The 18,696-nt window shown below is 31.5% G+C and overlaps 1 protein-coding gene across 2 annotated transcripts in view; it reads left to right on the forward strand.

The window, feature by feature from the left end:
- Nbea (neurobeachin) overlaps positions 1-18,696 on the forward strand; it is a 532,882-nt gene that overhangs the window by 137,912 nt on the left and 376,274 nt on the right. For both annotated transcript variants that reach the window (XM_042685587.1, XM_042685588.1), the window contains exons 23-28: positions 739-956; positions 3,391-3,544; positions 9,273-9,281; positions 11,097-11,277; positions 13,072-13,202; positions 16,371-16,478. In XM_042685587.1, coding sequence (XP_042541521.1) covers positions 739-956; positions 3,391-3,544; positions 9,273-9,281; positions 11,097-11,277; positions 13,072-13,202; positions 16,371-16,478 — 801 coding nt within the window. The remainder of the gene's footprint in view (positions 1-738; positions 957-3,390; positions 3,545-9,272; positions 9,282-11,096; positions 11,278-13,071; positions 13,203-16,370; positions 16,479-18,696) is intronic.

The following is an 18,696-nucleotide window of genomic DNA, read 5'->3' on the forward strand; positions in this document are numbered from 1 at the left end:
GCTTTAGTAGTGTTTTGTGCTTCAGGAAAAATATTTTATAATCTCTGTTTGGAAAAGATATTTTTATTTTGTTCTTTGTAAACTGCCATTTTCATTTTTTGTGACAGTTGTAATACCATGATAATTGTCAGGGGATGGGGATATCAAATTAGGTAGAAATTTAGAATAAAGGAAATTATGGTGCTTTGTTTATTGAACATAATAATCACTAATACTTGCCTGTTTTTATTTTTATTGAAAGTATATAAGCATTTTTTCTGGTTTGTTATGTAACTTAAATGCATTTGTAATTTTAATTGAAGTATTATGAATGAAATAGGCTTTGGATTTAGCTTGAATATGTTCAAATCCTATTTCTTCTACTCACATGTTTATAGTAAGAACTAGTTAATGACATATCCAGCGTGCTCCATTTCATGTATCCTCACTTTCATGAGTGAGTTATGAAGTCTTGTATATAGACAGATAGCAAGGCCACACGCATCTGGTTTTCAGTGTGAACTTGGTCTTAACCTCTGATTACCTTTACTAGTTTCTTCAATATTAAAATAAAAGCTGTCATATTGGCCTTCTTGTCTTAAAAAAGTTCCTGTATAGGGAATGACAGGTGAATAATATATTTTAAATATATTAACCTACTGAAATCCTACGTTAAAGTGTTACTCACTTCATTTATCCTTATTGTTTTTAAGTCAGACGTTTGTTGCGCTCCACAAACTTTACTTTTTCTTTCTTTAGGCTGTTCAGGGTCGGTCTATCACCCAACAAGACCGAGATCTCAGAGTTGACTTAGGATTTCGAGGAATGCCCATGACTGAGGAGCAGCGCCGCCAATTCAGCCCTGGCCCCCGAACAACAATGTTTCGGATACCTGAGTTTAAATGGTCTCCTATGCACCAGCGACTTCTCACTGATTTATTGTTTGCTTTAGAAACAGATGTACATGTTTGGAGAAGGTATAACGATTTTTCTATAAATAAAATTAGTTTCACTTAAGAAAATGAGTTTTTATTTATTGCCATCAGCTAATTGATTCCTAATTGATTATATCCTTGAATAAAAATGCCCAATTAAGTTAACTAGAAATATTTGGACATTTACATTTTTGAAAGGTTGTTAGGCTTAAGACAAAAAATTACATCTGGCATGGTTTGTTTTATATTAAAAGAGATTTAATTAGAAAACTCAACCATTTCCTAAATTCTTAATAGTGTTTACTGAAATTTAATAAACATCCCTCTCTCTCTCTCTCTCTCTTTCTCTCTCCATATATATATATATATATATATATTTATATATTTATATATGGTTTTAAAGCCTGTGCCATTTAAACCATAGTGGATGTTCATTCAAATATAATCAATGAAAACAAGTCTACAAGTATTAAGTCATGATATTTTCTAATTTTCAATTAGGGTTTTTGTTATTGTTGTTGTTTTGTAGTACTGGGGTGTTGAACTCAGTCCTCAAGCTTGCCTAGGCATCAGTTCAGTTTTCTAATAGCAATTATGCAAATAATTCACTGTTAGTTAGTGTATCATTTACATTTAAATGTATATAAGTTAGTAAGTTGATGGCTATAACAAAGTACCTCAGCCATGGGCAACTTAACAGCATGATGTTCTCAGGACTCAAGTTAGTTTCTGCTTTTCCCAATTTTATTTGAGGATTTAAGGTGGAAGCTTCATCTCCCAGTATCAGTTCAACAAAAGAAACCACCACATTAAAAGGCAGGAACCCTTCCTTCCTTCCTTCCTTCCCTTCCTTAATCCCTCCATCCCTCCCTTCTTCCCTATCTCCTTTTTTCATCTTCCTCATTTCCTTCTTTTACACTTCTTTTTCCTTTTCTTCTTTTCATCTACTTTTATTTTCTTCTATAAAAGACTCTCAGGAAATTTCCCCTATATGATCCATGAGGATCAAAAGTTCATTTCTAAGTCACCTACAAAACACAATAATAAATACTGGCTAATAACCCAATAGCTGAGATGAGGCCAAAGTTTCCTCCTCCTAGCAGAGCTCAATTGTGAATAAAATCTAGACTGTCTTAATAGGAAAGAAGTCCTACTACTGTGGAAGCAGTAGATAGCATCTGCAATAAAAATAGTTTTGCTTTTGATTTTGTGATCAGTTTCTTCTTAGGCTGGTCATACATTTTTTCTTGCTAATGTTGTCACATGCTGAATTACCTGATGAGAGTTAAGGAAAGTGAAGTACCCTGAGATATATTACTGTTAACAAGAGAATACATATGTGGGGAGAAAACATGTAATATACTAATTATACTGTTAGGAACCAGTGACATTACCTTCCACTGACAAATTGCCTTTGTTTTGTTTGTGATTTTCATGTATACTCACAGAGCTTCCCCAGGTAGAATTTTATGTAATTAAAAAAGTATTGAAGCTAGTCCTTATTCCTAGGACATGGGAAAAACATTCCAAAATCCAAACTATAATAGGTAATATTTTTAGTTCACTATTTTTGCATTTTTTTCAATTAGAAACAGTTCACATTCTGACTGACACAAACTAAGGCAAAATACTTTTCTTTGGCCATTTACATTGCATGTTTTCTATGATAAAACCATACTTTTCACCTACTTTGAGCTCTTCCTTTTATTACTCAATATATCTTTGAATTTATTTACTTTCTCATCCTGTCATTTTTTGGACAGTGTATTTTTTTAACATGGCTGGTGAAAAGTCAGGCTACGGTCAGATGTTGGGAGAAATTGAAAGTTCCTAAAAGGCAAAGCTTTCAGTTACTGATGACATTGCTTTGCCTTTCACAACAGAGCAAACAGATGTTGCAAAAATCTGTATTTTTAGTTAAATTCATTGACCTAGTCACATGTTACAATCTAGTTACTACTATATTTGCTTATACACTTAGACACAAAACCCTTATAAATGCTCTGTGTTGATAATGTAAAAAGTGTTATGTTATTTTCTAAATTGTTTTAAATTTCTTTAGGTTCTCTCGGTAGTCTGAAATTAATTTTTAGTTAAAATATTACTCAAAATAAAGTATCTTTAAATTTTTATTGTAAAGATACTGTACAAAGAGGTTATAGTTACATGAGTAAGGTAATGAGTGCATTTCCTATTGAGCATCTTATTCTTCAACTAAGGAAATGTTAATTTGTACTGTTTCTCTTTTTTAGCCGTTCTACTAAGTCTGTAATGGATTTTGTTAATAGCGGAGAAAACATTATTTTTGTACATAATTCAGTTTTGATAATGTAAAAAGTTTTAAATCATTTTCTGATTTGTTCTAAATTTCTTTAGGTCCTCAATAGTCATAAATTCATTTTTAGTTAAAAATATTACTCTAAAGTATCTTATTCTTAAACTAAGGAAATGTTAATTTGTGCTTTATCTTTTTTAGCCATTCTACAAAGTCTGTAATGGATTTTGTTAATAGCAATGAAAACATTATTTTTGTACATAACACAATTCACCTCATTTCCCAAATGGTAGACAACATCATCATCGCTTGTGGTGGAATTTTACCTCTTCTTTCTGCTGCTACATCACCAACTGTAAGTACTTTGTCTCCATCTAGTGGTATGATTGTGTAATAACAAGAATTGAACATTTCAGTAGTGTCAGATACTATAGATTTTAACAAAATATGTTCTTCTAATGGTTTTAGCCATTTTAATTCTTAGTCCATTCTCATTTATTTCATATATCTCTATGTATTTATGAAAATAGTTTCAGGTAATACCTATGCATGTTATTTTGGAAGAGGCACAACTAGGAACAATTTATAATTATTTTCTATACCTTATGATGTAAGCTGTTAAAATCCTTATGCAATATTTTTGTCTTGTATTCTGTACTAAATCAACATTAAGAAGTCCAGCTCCCATGTGTTTCTTTATAAAACATTGCAGTGTATTAATAGAACAAATTTGAAAAACAGGTTGACTATATATGTCATTTAAAATATAATAGATCAATATTAATTTTATTGTTTTAGTTGTCACTTTAAAATATCTTTGATTCAGAGCTGGGAATATGTGTAGATGAGTAAGAGAGCACTTGCCTAGCATTTGTAAAGCCATAGGTTTAATCCCCAGCCACATAATAAAATAATTATAGCTTTGATTTACAGCAAAAATAAGACTCCATAACTATTGCTTACTGAGAAATAATATAGAACTGTACTCCCTATATGATTTGTCATATTGGAAAGCCGTCTAACATTTGTCAGCTTTCTTAAGATAGTTATTGTTTATTATGGTTCTTTTCAAATTGATTGCTGATTTATTTCATCTTTAACAAGCTATTTCCACTTGGCTATTTTCCCCACTGGTTTTGTCACTACTTTGAACAGAGCAGAAGTGAAGCTTAAAATATTCTTGTCTATACATATAGAACTTTCTATCCACAATCCACATAGTAATTTTCACTAGAGAAAACTAAAAGTCTCTATAGACTTACAAATGTATTTCACTCTGATTATCATTTCTTTGAGTGCAACAGTAAACATTTTTGTTTTGTGTGTGTGTGAGAGTGCTGAACAAATGCTTGTTAGATTACAACACTGAATTCAATAATAAAAAATTTTCATGAGTCAAACTTACAAATAAATTCTAGAGAATTTATATTGGGTCAGGAAAGAGCAACTGCTAATGACAAACCCTCATCAGTTCAGTACAGGTAGGAAAAATAATCTACACTCTTTGGCTACTTGGATAGGGTAGATGTACAAGACAGGAACTTTACAATTTATGTGGGGAAGGAGGGTGGGGGGGGGGGAGTGTAGCTCTGGAGGTGGGAGGGAAGGGATGGTAGGGGGAAAAAAAAGGAGGAGATAACAATGCTTGATAGGAAATGTCCTCATTACCTTGCTCATGTAACTGTAACCCTTCTGTACAGTAGTTTTACAATAAAAAATATTTTAAAAGTCACAAAACCTAAAAAACATATTTATGTCTAAAAGTCAAGCAAGCTGATTTAGGAGGGTGTAGAACATTAAGGCCATTATGGAATTAGCCAGCTAATAGACCTGAGAAGAACAATATGAATAGTGGATAACAATAGTGCAAGTATCCTGAGACTCATATGCTATCTTTTCTCTTTAATCTCAGTTCTCCTTTGGTAATTTATACCAAATTCAACTACAGTTTTAAACTATTCTAATAGTAAGACAGGGAAGGCTCTTTTATTTTTCTTTTAAATACTGTATCAATGTTTTCCATGTGACTATTTTCTTTACAGAAATTTTACATTTTAAAGTTTTAATTTGTTGTCAAGAATTGTTAAAGGTTGTATTAAAATTCACTTTAAAATACTAAAGATTTTAAATTTTTATATAGAATAAAATTACCTTCATATGAAATACGTAACATTAGTTATTAAAATTTGAACAATTTTGAAATGTCCACATTACTAAGTGATATTCTAAACTTTATAAAGTCAAAAGATCTCTACTATTAAAATTAAATTAATGAGGTGAATTATAAACTTCACTTATGTACTATTTTACTACCCATATTTTGTTACTTTTCTAATACTATATAATAAATGTGCTGGAATTTTAAAATTTTGGCTCCTAAAATTACCTATGCAATTTTGACTCCTGTAGTTTGATTTGAAACTACTTACACTTTGAGAATTCACTCAACTATAGAAACTTTTGTTTATTGTGTTTCTGTATTTCAGTTATGTCAGTCCATTAACTGATTATGCCTATGCCTGCTGGTATAACACACCTGATTTTTCTATTCTTTAACATGCTGCTTCTTTAAAAGAAACAGCCAAGCCAGATGCCTGAGGTTCATTCCTGTACATATAGCCCTACCTGAGGCTGAGATCTAGAGGATACCAGCTTGGGGCTAGCATGGGCACACATATCCATGAGACTCTATCTCCAGAATAACCAGAAAAAAGCTGGAGGCATACCTTAGACAGTAAATCACCAGTCTAGCAAGCTGAGTGAGCACAATCTGAGTTCAACTCTCAGTAATACCCAAAAAAGGAAGGGAGGGAGGGAGGGAGGAAAGAAAGAAGGAAGGGAGGGAGGGAGGGAGGAAGGAAGGAAGGAAGGGAAGGAAGCAACCTTGAGTTCAAATTTCAGCAGTACCCCTCCCCAAACAAAGAAAGACAACACATAGAAAGAGAGAGAGAAAGAGAATAAAGAAAAAAATTAAAGCTGAAAATAAATGTGGACATTTTGAACTTTTATTTAAAAAATAAAAAGACAAGAAAAGTTTGGAAGTGATAAAAGAAAAAGTTGACAACACTGACAACATACAGGTGAACAGAAAGGCACATTATCTTATAACTAACATTCGAATTTGAAACAAAATTCTTGAGTTCTGGTAATTTTGATTGCTTATAAGGAATTTTTCAAATTTTTATGTCATGTATAGATAGGTACTTTATGAATAAATGGGTTTAATGATGATTATGGCAGTATTAATCGAACTCTCTATGTGTAGATAGATAGTCAGTATTTACATTCTGTGGGCCATATGGTGTCTATCCGGTTACTTAACTCTGCAAGTACAGTAGAAAAGCAGCTGTGGCACATAAATAAATAGGCATGTGCCCATTTTAGTAAAACTGTACTCTTTTTATTGACTGCCTAGTGGAGCATACTTATCCCATGGTCTAGTCTATTAAATACTGACACAGGGTATGACCTCCACATAAAACAACAATGCCATAATAGAATGATGTATAATGAAAACTTTATTGCTTATGATGACTGTACAAAAATCATTGCTTAGAATTTAAGATAAACTTTTCCTACTAATAAGAACTTGACGCTGGGTTCTGGTATCTTATAGCTGTAATCTAAATTACTCAGGACAGTAAGACCTGGAAGCTCACTGCTTAAAGCCAGCCTGGTCAGAATATTCTGGGAGACTTCATCTCCAATTAACCAACAAAATGCTGAACTGGAGGGTTGGCTCAGTAGTAGAGCAATAGCTGTGAACAAGCAAGCCTAGTAAGAGCACAAAGCATTATGTTCAAAGCCCCATTTTGGCAAAGGAAAAACAAGACAACAAACAAATAGAAATTGAATTTGATTTACTAGCCATTTGTTAAAGTTGAACTTTGAAAATAATCACTAAATATTGTAGTCATCTCTTTAAAATCTTTTAAGTTTTTATACTTAGCTATGCAAATTTTTTTGTAATTTGGTATACTTTTGTTGAAATGTGTTAAATTTTGGAAAGATAAATAGAAAACTAAATATTTAAAAAATGATGTCTCGAAGCTCAACCCAAGACTATGCCTTTTTCATTCCCTGAAGCTATTGTAAACAATTGTGTACTTTTCATAAACAAATGTGATTCTCAATATCAGTAAGGTGCACATATGAAATTGTGAGTTAACACAAAGTATATGAGACAAATCTATATTTTAACTTGACCTTCATAGTTTTCTGCTTGTCCTCAAACTTCGTTTCTTCATTTGAAAAGGGATGTTAGTTATATTTTATAGTTTGTGAAAATTAAGTTAGGTAATACTTGTAACATGCATTGGGTGAGGATACCTCTAAAAGTTTCCTTTCTTGTGTCACTCTTTGGAACCATTTAATTTCTTTTGGTTTTATTTTATATAATGATAGAACATTCTTCTATTTATAAAGTAGGCCTGTCATATTCAGAACTTAGAAGTTAAAAATTTTTGAGACAGATTTAGTTATCATGGGCGATCTTTTTGGTAACAAGAAACAAAAATGATACACTCTTTGTGTCTTCTCTTTATATGGGACTAGCCACAGAGGGCTCTGTTTGCTTCCCCAGAACCAAAGATGAATAAATATCTCTACTGGTATAAAATATGTATATTACAATATGTTTTCCTAGAAGAAAAATTTCAGCTTTTCAGCTTAATATTACTTGTAAGGGGATATGTCAGTACAAACATTAAGAACCGAAGACTGGCAGTGTCTTGTTTATGTTGATACAGAATACTCTAAATTTAATATTCATGAAGAAGCAGCACTATTTTGAGGTTTGAGATTGCATAGATTATTTTAAATCGTATTTTATTTATTATTCCATATTATTTAAAATCATGCTACAAAGAAAATAGATAATAAAAGTACTTTTTAAAAAATTAATCAGCTCTTTTTAGACTCAGGAATAATAATGTCACTTGCTATGTGATTTGGTGAGTCTTTCGTTTGAGGCAACTATTATTTTCCTTGTTAACTTTTTCAGTGCATATTATTTATTTCTGCCACATTGTTCAAGTTGTCCAGGAATCAAAGTAGAGAATTGGAGGAAAGAAAATTAATAAAAACAAAGATCATGGATCAACCACAAATTCACTTACTGATTTTGTTGTGTTAAAAATGGCCAACTTAACATGTAGAACACTGAATATTCAGAATTGGATTCAGTTTTACATGTAATCTAACTTTCTCTCTCCTAGGACAATAATGAAATTGGCATTGTGGTTCTCCTAGTTATTGCATGATTTCAAAAAAAAGAGCAAGATTTTCCTGTCTAAAAGCAATGACAAAATCTAAATTTAGTAGGATATATATCTGTCTTATGGCAATGGTTATGCTTTAAGTTTTCCAGATGCTTTTCTATTTTCCAGTGAGTGTGTCATAAAAATATTTATATCCCCATGTATAAATGTATATATGGCACAAAGCAAAGAACAGGAAAGGTTGGTGACTGTTAATTGTGAAACTTAGTCCTTTGTAAATTTCTTTTTATATGAGTATAGTTTTTGATTTAATTATACTCTGAAACTCAGTATAAAATATAATTGTACATAAAACATAGTATATCAGTAAAAATAATTTTTATGTTGTAATCACATAAATATTTCAACTTTGAGTTATAAGAAGGTTTCTGAATGTTTTAATAAATTATAATATGATTGCTTTATAGCAAACTCTAGAATGTTGGTATAAGTAGTTCATTTCCCTGAATCATTTCTGATTACATCAGTACAGATAGAATTTTTGCAAAGGAACACCATTAATTTGTTAAAATGTTTTATTAATCATTTATTCAAAAAGACAATTGTTTTATAAAATAGCACATGTATAATTTTCTATATATGAACTGTATTTACATATATTATTTGCTGTTACTCAAAGTATTTAATCTTATACATATTAGTTCTGAATTTCTCTTCTGAGACTTTTACTTTTAACAAAGTAATCAAATATGATTCTAAATATATTTTGTGTTTCAATTTTACATGTATTTTCATTTAATTTTAATAATTTTCTTTTCTTGTACTTTTTTGGTCTGTTGTCTGTTTTGTCTAATGCATGTCCAGGGTTCTAAGGTTAGTATTACTTCTGAGTAATTTTTAGGTTTTTAGTTTTAAATTTTATTTTTACTTACTTATGAAATTTTTGACTTGGTTATTTTGAGTTTCCATATCATCTTTAACATCAGGCATATCTTTTATATATTTTAAAGATTTGTTAAAATAATTATTTTTTCCAAAGCATTAATGAATTGGCATTTTATTATTCTAAATAATAATGAAATTATCAAATATAATGAAAAAGATTATAGTCAGATGTATGATCAGCTTTTGACATTTTTAAAAATGGTTGAATGATAATTTGTATGTAAGTAATTTTTATTTTTAAACCATATCATAAGATGCTTATATAATACTCATTGTATTTGTCATTTATTCTTGTACATAACAGACTAAGAATTCTCTTTTAGGTTATTTCTGTTAAGAATGTCTGTTAGCTTAAAATCATTTTTTATCCACATAACACTTTGTCAAATCATATAAATAATTTTCTTTATAATATTCTGTTTGTAATTCACTCAGAATAGAAGAACATTTTGAAGGTTAGAACTGTATACTCCAACCCAACTTTAGAAAAAAACCATTAACTAATGAAGTGTTTTCCCCAGACATGTGCATGTTAATGTTCCTACTTCTTCCAAGCAAGAACAAGTTTGGGTAGGGTGATGAGTATAAACAGTGTCAGAATGGAATTTTAAGTAGGAAGAGCAATCTATTATATCTGCTCTTCTTTTAGTGAATATATCAGTTAGTGAAGAGGTAAGGATAATCTCTATGATGAGTGTGCACATTTTCAGAAAGTTTAACCAGTAAATATTTTTATTAATAAAGTATTCCTTACTTTTCTGTCATTCTGGCATTGAGAAAATGAACCCTCCTTGTAAGAAACGAAATCATTAAAATGCTACATATTACATAATGAAAAGTAAAAGGAGGAATGTTACCTTTGCTTATAAAGCTACAAAGTTACACATTTAGGAAACAGAATACTTTTGTCTCTGAAGGTGAGAAATTATGTATTTTTATAGAGAATGTTTTAGTGAAAGTTTTCATATATGAGTGTTTTTATTGCCAATGAGTTATGGGTCACTAACTAAGTATTTAGGAATTGATGATCTTGATCATCATTACCCTAGAGTTTTATTGTACATATGCAGTACCTAGTGGTTTCAGTGTTTTCTAAAATGCATAAGAATTAGTGTTGAGCTTGAGATATGGCTCAATTGGTAGAGTGCTAGCCATTGAGCAAAAGCATCAGGTACTGAGTTGAGTCCTAGCTTTGAATCTAGAAAAGAAGGAATTAATATACATTTCAATTTGGAGACCATCTCATTGTGATGCCAAAAAATGCTACCATTCCTTTTGTTTATTTTCTGTATTCAGAAGAAAAATATAAATGAGAAAAGTATTTTGGAAAGGAATGTCAACTTCATGATTTTATACATTTTAATAAGATAAAACTATTTAAAGTGCTCATGTATAGTTATTCCTTAATAACTTTACCAAATAGTCCTGTTTTTTGTTGTTGTACGAAGAAATTGCAGTTATGAATACAATATGTCTTGATCAGTGTCACACCTTTCAACATACATTTTATAAAACAACTGATGACATTTAAAATCAACATTGATGGTTTTAAAAGTCTCTTTCAGTATTCAAGAATAGTTGAAAGGTAGACTACCATTTTTGATTTGACATAGTCTGCTAAACTATGGTATTAGTTTGTCACTTATACTATTAACTATTGCTAAACTGTTCAGCTGTATTATGTGTTACATGTATTATATTTTCCAATTTTAATCAAGGCTTAAATCTTCTACTTTCTTAAAGACGGAATTGGAAAATATTGAAGTAACTCAAGGCATGTCAGCAGAGACAGCAGTAACTTTCCTCAGCCGACTGATGGCTATGGTTGATGTCCTTGTGTTTGCCAGTTCTCTAAATTTCAGTGAGATTGAAGCTGAAAAAAACATGTCCTCTGGAGGTTTAATGCGACAGTGCCTAAGACTTGGTAAGTCTATTAAGGATAACAGCAAACACGCGTGACGTCATCATTTTTGTAATCACATATACATATGAGGAGACAGGTATTTATGGAGGTAGCGATAAGTTCTGACATGCCAGAGCCAGGATTTAAGTTCCTTTGGCCTGACTTTAAATGCTTCAGTATTGAATTGGGAGTACAGCCCAGTGGCAAAACACTTTCCTATCATTCAAGAGGGCCAAGATTCAATCCAGCTACCACCAAAAAGAACAGCACCAACAGCAGCAAGTCAAAACAACAACAACAACAAACCTATGTGTCAAGCCTTTACTATTGATGACAAAGAATACTTCACTGCTTCTGGAAGTAATTGAAATATGTTAAAAGTTTATTGATAAAGTCAAATAAACTCACTTACCATGAAGAATTGTAAATATTAGAACCTGTTGGTACCTGAATATATATGGTTACTATGATAGCCTAATGAAAGTCATTTTATATGTTGACTGGGCACCAGTGGTTCATACCTATAATACTAGCTACTCAGGAATCTGAGGTCTAAGGATTGTTGTTCAAAACCAAGGCAAGAATGTATCTCCAGTGTTATCCCCATGACTGACCAAAAAAAAAAAAAAAGAAAGAAAGAAAGAAAACTATGACATTTGAGCTTTAATTTGTTGAACACTTTAATAAATGATCCATAAAATTTGGAATTGTGTATGGAAAGGTGGCTCAGTGGTAGACCTCTTGCCTTGCATGCATGAGGCCCTGGGTTCGATTCCTCAGCATCATATAAGGAGAAAAAGAAAAAAGCTGGAAGTGGCTCTGTGTCCCAAGTGGTAGAATGTTAGCCTTGAGCTGAAGAGCTGAGGGACAGCGCCCACTCCCAGAGTTCAGGCCCCATGACCAGACCCAATAAATAAATAAATAAATAAATAAATAAATAAATAAATAAAAAATTGGAATTGTGATGGATGGAGGGTAATACAATAATAGGTTATATCGGAAGTTCCAAAGGTTCTGGTAGGATTGACACAGCAGTAACATGCCTATAACCTCTTCTATGTGGAAAGGTGGAGATGGGAGGATCATGCTTTGAGGGTTGGCCAGACAAACTCAGTGAGAACCTATTCCCCCCCCCCCAAATAAATTGATGAGCTTTGGCATCAGAGTGAGAAGTGCTGCAAAATCACCAGCAGAAGGCCAGCTTGAGCTGGAAGAAAGGCACAAATGGAAGACCATAAATCAAGCAACAAACTAAGGGATATATAAAGCCCTGAGTTCAAATCCAAGTACTGACAAAAGAACCAAATGGGCTGAGGACTGGGTATGGTAGCTATAATCCCACCTCTTCTAACTACTGAGATGTCTGAGATCAGAAAGATCACAGTTTGAGAGCAACCTTGGCAAATGTTCAGCTAGACCTCATCTCAATCAGTAAGTTGGATAGTACCTGTATATCGTGAGCTATGTAGGGATGGGGAAGCGGGGAGGGTGGGGTACTGAAAAGTAAACTAAAAGCAAAAAGTGCTAGGAGTGTCTGTGACTCAATTATGAGGCAGAGTTCAATCCTTGGTACAAAAAAAAAGCTGCTGCTTCACATGACTGGCAGTTTATATGTCTTGCTTTCATTTCTTTTACTACATGCTATGTATTATGCTTTCATTATTTTTCATAATTAAAATAATTATTAATGTAATTGATTTTTAGAATAATGGGTAGATGAAGGGGAGAGAAAATTTTAAGGAAATTAATTAGTAAGGTTTTTCAATACATCACAGTAACAATTTATAGTAATAGTATGTTTTTGATATTTTACAGTCTGCTGTGTAGCTGTGAGAAACTGTTTAGAATGTCGACAAAGACAGAGAGACAGGGGAAACAAATCTTCCCATGGAAGCAGTAAACCTCAGGAAGTTTCCCAAAGTGTGACTGCCACCACTGCATCCAAGGTAATAGTCATTTTCTTTGTAAGGGTTTTATTTTTGTTTAGGAGAACAAAGCAATGTGGTATCTGTAATCAGAAGCTCCAGGCTCTGCTTCTGGCTTTCTGCTCTGTAATTATGTTACCAAAAATTTTAATATCTCTGTGATTTGCATTTGTGGGTTATTGAATGAAGAAACTAATTTCTACTTCCTAGAGTTCTTATATCACATAGCAGTATTTTTTTAGTTATTTCTGTTTTTAATATTACATGTATTTTAGAGTTCAATGTGTAAGTAGTGGACTTTTGAAGTAGATGGCTTTTTGGTGATAGACATAATAGTTAACAAAAATTACCTGAATGCTTATCAACTAAATTAATACTGTTGAGCATTTCAGAATATACTATGAGTGCTCATTCTAAATTTGCTCTCTTTATTACATGTTTTCCTGAACCTTAGCATCATAAAGTTTTATTAACATGACTTTCAGAGTTTCTCATAATTGGTCATTTTTACTTCAGCTATAGCTTGTGTGTAGACTGTATTTAGCTCATCAAAAGAATTTTTAACTTCTTAGATTCTTATGCAGTTTCCTCTCCTTGAAATTCTCATCCTTAATTTTTCCCCAGTTAAAAGTTGTCTAATTCTTCGATTTAGTTAGCTTAAATACTTTCCTCAGGGAAATGTTTGTTCACACTCTCACCATCATTCCAGTCTTGGGTACTTGGTTTCCTAACACTCTGTATGTCTTTCCATTTCCGTACTACACTGGAAATTAAGTATTAAATATAGACAATAATTTTTAACTCAATAAATGAAATCATAAAATAGAAGTTTAATAGCTTTTACAGGTTTTATAGCTTTATGATTATTCAGTTTTCAAGCAGACCAACCACAAACTCCATGTAGTTAAATGTCGTTATGTTCAGTATTGTAGCCACTGTTCTATTTCACCAAGTAATTTGACCATGTATTATTTTACTGCTAACAAGACTGAACAAGGCTCTCCATTGCTTGGTAAATTAAATAGGACTCTGTCATTCTTCTGCTACATGTTAGCTGTGGTAGACATAGTAGACTGTAAATTAACATCTTTCTAACTCCAGAACATTTTGAACACTTTGAGTCTGGTATAGAAAGCTGCAGTTCTGAAGTGGTATTCTGGCTCCATCACTTACTGTTGTTTTGATCTGAGACAAATTCCCTTGTCTTCTATACCTCAGATTTGCAGTCTTTAAATGAATGCTAATACTATGTTATATGATTTTTTATCGATTACATTAAAAATAATATTGCAGTAATTCTTTGTAATTCTTGGGATACAGGGAACATTGAATTAACACTGACATTTCCCCCTCTCTAGCAGTTTATCCTCATGAAATAAATAAATAGAATTTAAGAGAGCTTAGATCTCAACGTTGTCAGTATTTAATAGATAATAGGGAGCGTCTCAAGATTTTCAAGCCAGCTATTGCTATGGTTGTAAAATGTGGACAGAAAAGCCCAGTGAGAAAGACATTTATAGTAATTTAGTTGAGCTACTATGTCTGTCTCTAGTGAGGGACTTGTCAGGGAAAGTAAATAAGTGATAGATACAGCAATAATAAGGGAACATTTGACTTAGTAACAACACATTTCATGACTGAAAATAATTGCATCCAAGTAGTGGTTTTTATGTTTATTTTTAAATTCTCTGTGTCTGTGTGTTTCTTATGTGGCAACCTAGTAAATAAACCATAGTTCATTTATTTAGTATAGTAGAAAAAGGTTCTTGCCACTTATCTTGGATGTATGCGTATCATACCTTATTAAAGATTCATTTTCCCTTTGTGAACAGGAGTCATAGCCAAGCTGTTCCCATCTTATCATTTTTATAAGGATCAAATTAAATTAAGATAGTCTTGTAAAATGTAAAATAGTATATAAAAATCAGGTTTTTCTAGTTTTTTTTCATGTGTGCTATAAATTTAGGCTATAAATTATGCTGCTGTCTTTAATCATCCTGTGATAAATATTGTTAGCCTATGGTTTAGCTAACCTATCTGAGTTTGATCATAGAGTTTGTAAGCTCAAGAATTTGTAAGTTTTAGGATTGTAATCAGAAGCAAATAGCGACCAACCTTCAAATACCATCCTCTTTAGTTTCCTATGCTGCCAAAGACATAACCAATTTTATTTAGTGATTTAGTGAAATATCATGAAGTCCGTACATGTTATATATAAAAACTTATTTGACACTTTATATATACTTTCAAGGTTAAACTATATAATTTGTTTTTGTTTTTAAATGCTGGTCCTGGGACTTGAACTTAGGGCCTCACACTCTTAGTTTATTTTGCTCAAGATTGGTGTTCTACATCTTGAACCATACTTCTTCTTCCATCTTTTTGTTGGTTGAATGAAGATAAGAGTTCCTTGGATTTGGTGTTTTGCTAGGGCTGGCTTTGAGCCAAGATCTTCAGATCTCACTCTCCTGAGTAGCTAGGATTATAGGTTTCAGTCATTGATGCCTAATCTACACATTTCTTAACTAATTACTACATAAGTGAAAAAATGCTAGATTGAGTTTTAGTGACCTTGGCTCACTAATTTATCATGTGAAATATATGATCTAAAATGTGTAGAATTCCCTTTTCTTAACTATAAAAAGTTTTCATGGTCATGTTCTTTAATGTCTTTCAGCTTTAATGGGCTGAGGATATTTTTCATAGGTGACCTTTATTAATTTTTATAGAACATTTACATATATTAAATTCTACATATTAGTTTAATAGTTTCACATAATATAAAACATGATTAAAAATGAATCCACAAATTTAAACACATTTATTAACTAGAGGCAGTGAAAATGAGACTCAGGGAATTTTAGTAACAAGTACACAGTCAACAGTAAGAGACTGGAGTATAGACCTCTTAAAATAGAAATCATTCTTTTCCTGCCAGTCTTACCTGCCTTTATAAATCCTTAGTTTACTTAAGCTGACAAGGAGAAGAACTATGAGAGGACATACCGTAATGTGAGGAGAAGAGAAAATAATATGCTTGTAATAGAGTGTTGATGAAGAGGAGTTCAGTGGTTTGTCCAGTTTAGTATAAGCTGGAAGGACAATTAAAAATGATAATAATTCCATGTAATTTTCTGGAATATGTTATTTCCTCACAATTCTTTCTCTGTCTCTTTCCTTTTTTTTAAGACTCCCTTAGAAAATGTTCCAGGTAATCTTTCTCCTATTAAGGATCCTGATAGACTTCTTCAGGATGTTGATATTAATCGCCTTCGTGCTGTGGTCTTTCGGGATGTGGTAAGTTACGTCTATTTTTTTCTCCAAAATAATATAAATTTTGCAAGTACTATGCATATTAAAAATAAACGACCTGGTGTCTGGGTGTTTATTGTGTATTTCTAATTTTAAAACTGCTGACTCTTACCTTTCTCCAGAAGCTTGCTAATAATAAAAATGATGTGAAAATTTCTTGTATCTTGTTTGTTTTCCAAGAGTAAGGATAGCTATTATAAAACAAAATTCTCCCTTTCTCCCTTCCTCTTGTATTCTTACTCCATCTTCAATGTTTTGTTCAAAACCTTTTTGTTTAAATTCTGAAAACGTCTTGAACATTTTGCTAATACTAATGTTAGATGTTAGTTAAAATTAGATGCTATTAATAATTAATTTTGGGGAAGATAAATTATTTTTCAAAGAAAATATATACGTAAGGGAAATAAATAAAGAAAATAAGGGAATTTGAACTAGAAAACTTGATAAAGTATAAGGTCAGAGATAGTTTAAAGAGATTGTGACTCTCCAGTCACATGGTCATCTACTCAAGGAAATTAAAAATATGATAAGCCTTCTCAGAAATTTTATGAAAAAACATGAAATATTTTACAGCAGATTCAGTGTTGACTGCATATTTTTATATACTTACAAAAATCAGCCACTTTAGATAGTATTTCTCTTATTTTAGTTAGTGATTGAAGAAATGTAAGTGAAAGTTTGTTTGAAACCTGCAAGTAACAATAAATTAGATGTTATATTCTATACTTGAGATGTGGCTAAGATACATTTAAGTTATATAGAATAATATGACATGGCAAGAGTATACAATAAAAAAATTATTACTCTTCAATAAATCACTAAAAAATTAAACAGGAAAGCAAAAACCAGGAAAATATAACTAAAAATAAGCAATGGTTAGGGAATGTGCAATATATGACAACTAACATGAAAAAATATGTTCAGTAGATAAAAGTATGTCGATTAACACAAGAATGGATATTTTTCAGTATTGAATTAAAATCTTTTAGTGCTAATACCTAGCATTTCAAAGTATAGTAAACAATACCTATTATTCAGTTATTATTATATATACATAAATTGGTTAAATATTTGTATATCTTTATGGTGTTTGTGTGTTAAAATTCTTTTATATGTAAAAATCTTTTTATGTGTTTGTGTTAAAAATTATTATTATTATTGATGTCTTATGACCCAACAATTCTATTCCAAAGTTATGTAATAATATGATTAAGTAGTAGATATCGGAGAGCCTGACAGGAAAGTTGGAAGCATTGTACAGATCTAATAGTATTGTTTTGCCTTAATAGATCTTGATATTGACATTATAAATGAGAGAAAAATTATACAGCCAATATTGTAATATTTTGAAGGAAATTTAATGACACAAGAAAATGATTATGATATGCATACTGAATACATATATATATTTACACACACACACCTTTATTGAATAAAAGCAGTAGTTGTTTCTAGGTACTGTTTCTAGGTAAACATTTTTATTTTAACCTTTTTATATTTCTTTGTGATTTCAGTTTTTCTGTAATGAGTCTGTATTGTTTTATATAGTTAATGAACACCAGGCTATTTTTTTTTAAAAATAAAATATTTATAATATTGAAACCATGTTTAAGAATCTCACCATAATTGGGACTCCAATCTAGACCTGGCAAAATATAACATTCTTTTTAATGCTAATTTAAAACAGGAAAAAAATACTTTTAAATGAGTAAGATATTATAGAATAGAAATATTATAACTGATATAAAATAGTATAATATTATAACATGTCATTATGCCCAAAAGACACAGTCAGAATTAATAACAGCCATTGGGGCTTTAGTTATTTTTAAAATATGGTCCCACATTTTCCTCAGGCCAGCCTGGACTGCTTTCCTCTTATCTATATCCCTTTATTGTGGGGATGTCAGGTGTGCACCACCATGCCCAGCCTTAGGTTGGCTGAGATGATGCCTCATGTACTTTTAGCTTCTACTACTCTAAAACTACAATCCTCCCATCCCAGTCTCCTGACTAGCAAGGATTAGATGTATGAAATACCACACTCACCTCTACGTTTTAATTTGAACTTGTGGACCACAATTACTACCAGTTTTGCTCTGAAATGACTAGTTTTACCTAGGTGGTTATGGAAAAGACTTCATAAGCATTTACATTTAGTTCCTTAGATACGATATTAAAAGATTAGACATGGCATTAAAAT

The sequence above is a fragment of the Dipodomys spectabilis genome, unplaced genomic scaffold (assembly GCF_019054845.1).
Source record: "Dipodomys spectabilis isolate Male_0828 unplaced genomic scaffold, ASM1905484v1 ptg000095l, whole genome shotgun sequence".
Lineage (NCBI taxonomy): Eukaryota > Metazoa > Chordata > Mammalia > Rodentia > Heteromyidae > Dipodomys > Dipodomys spectabilis.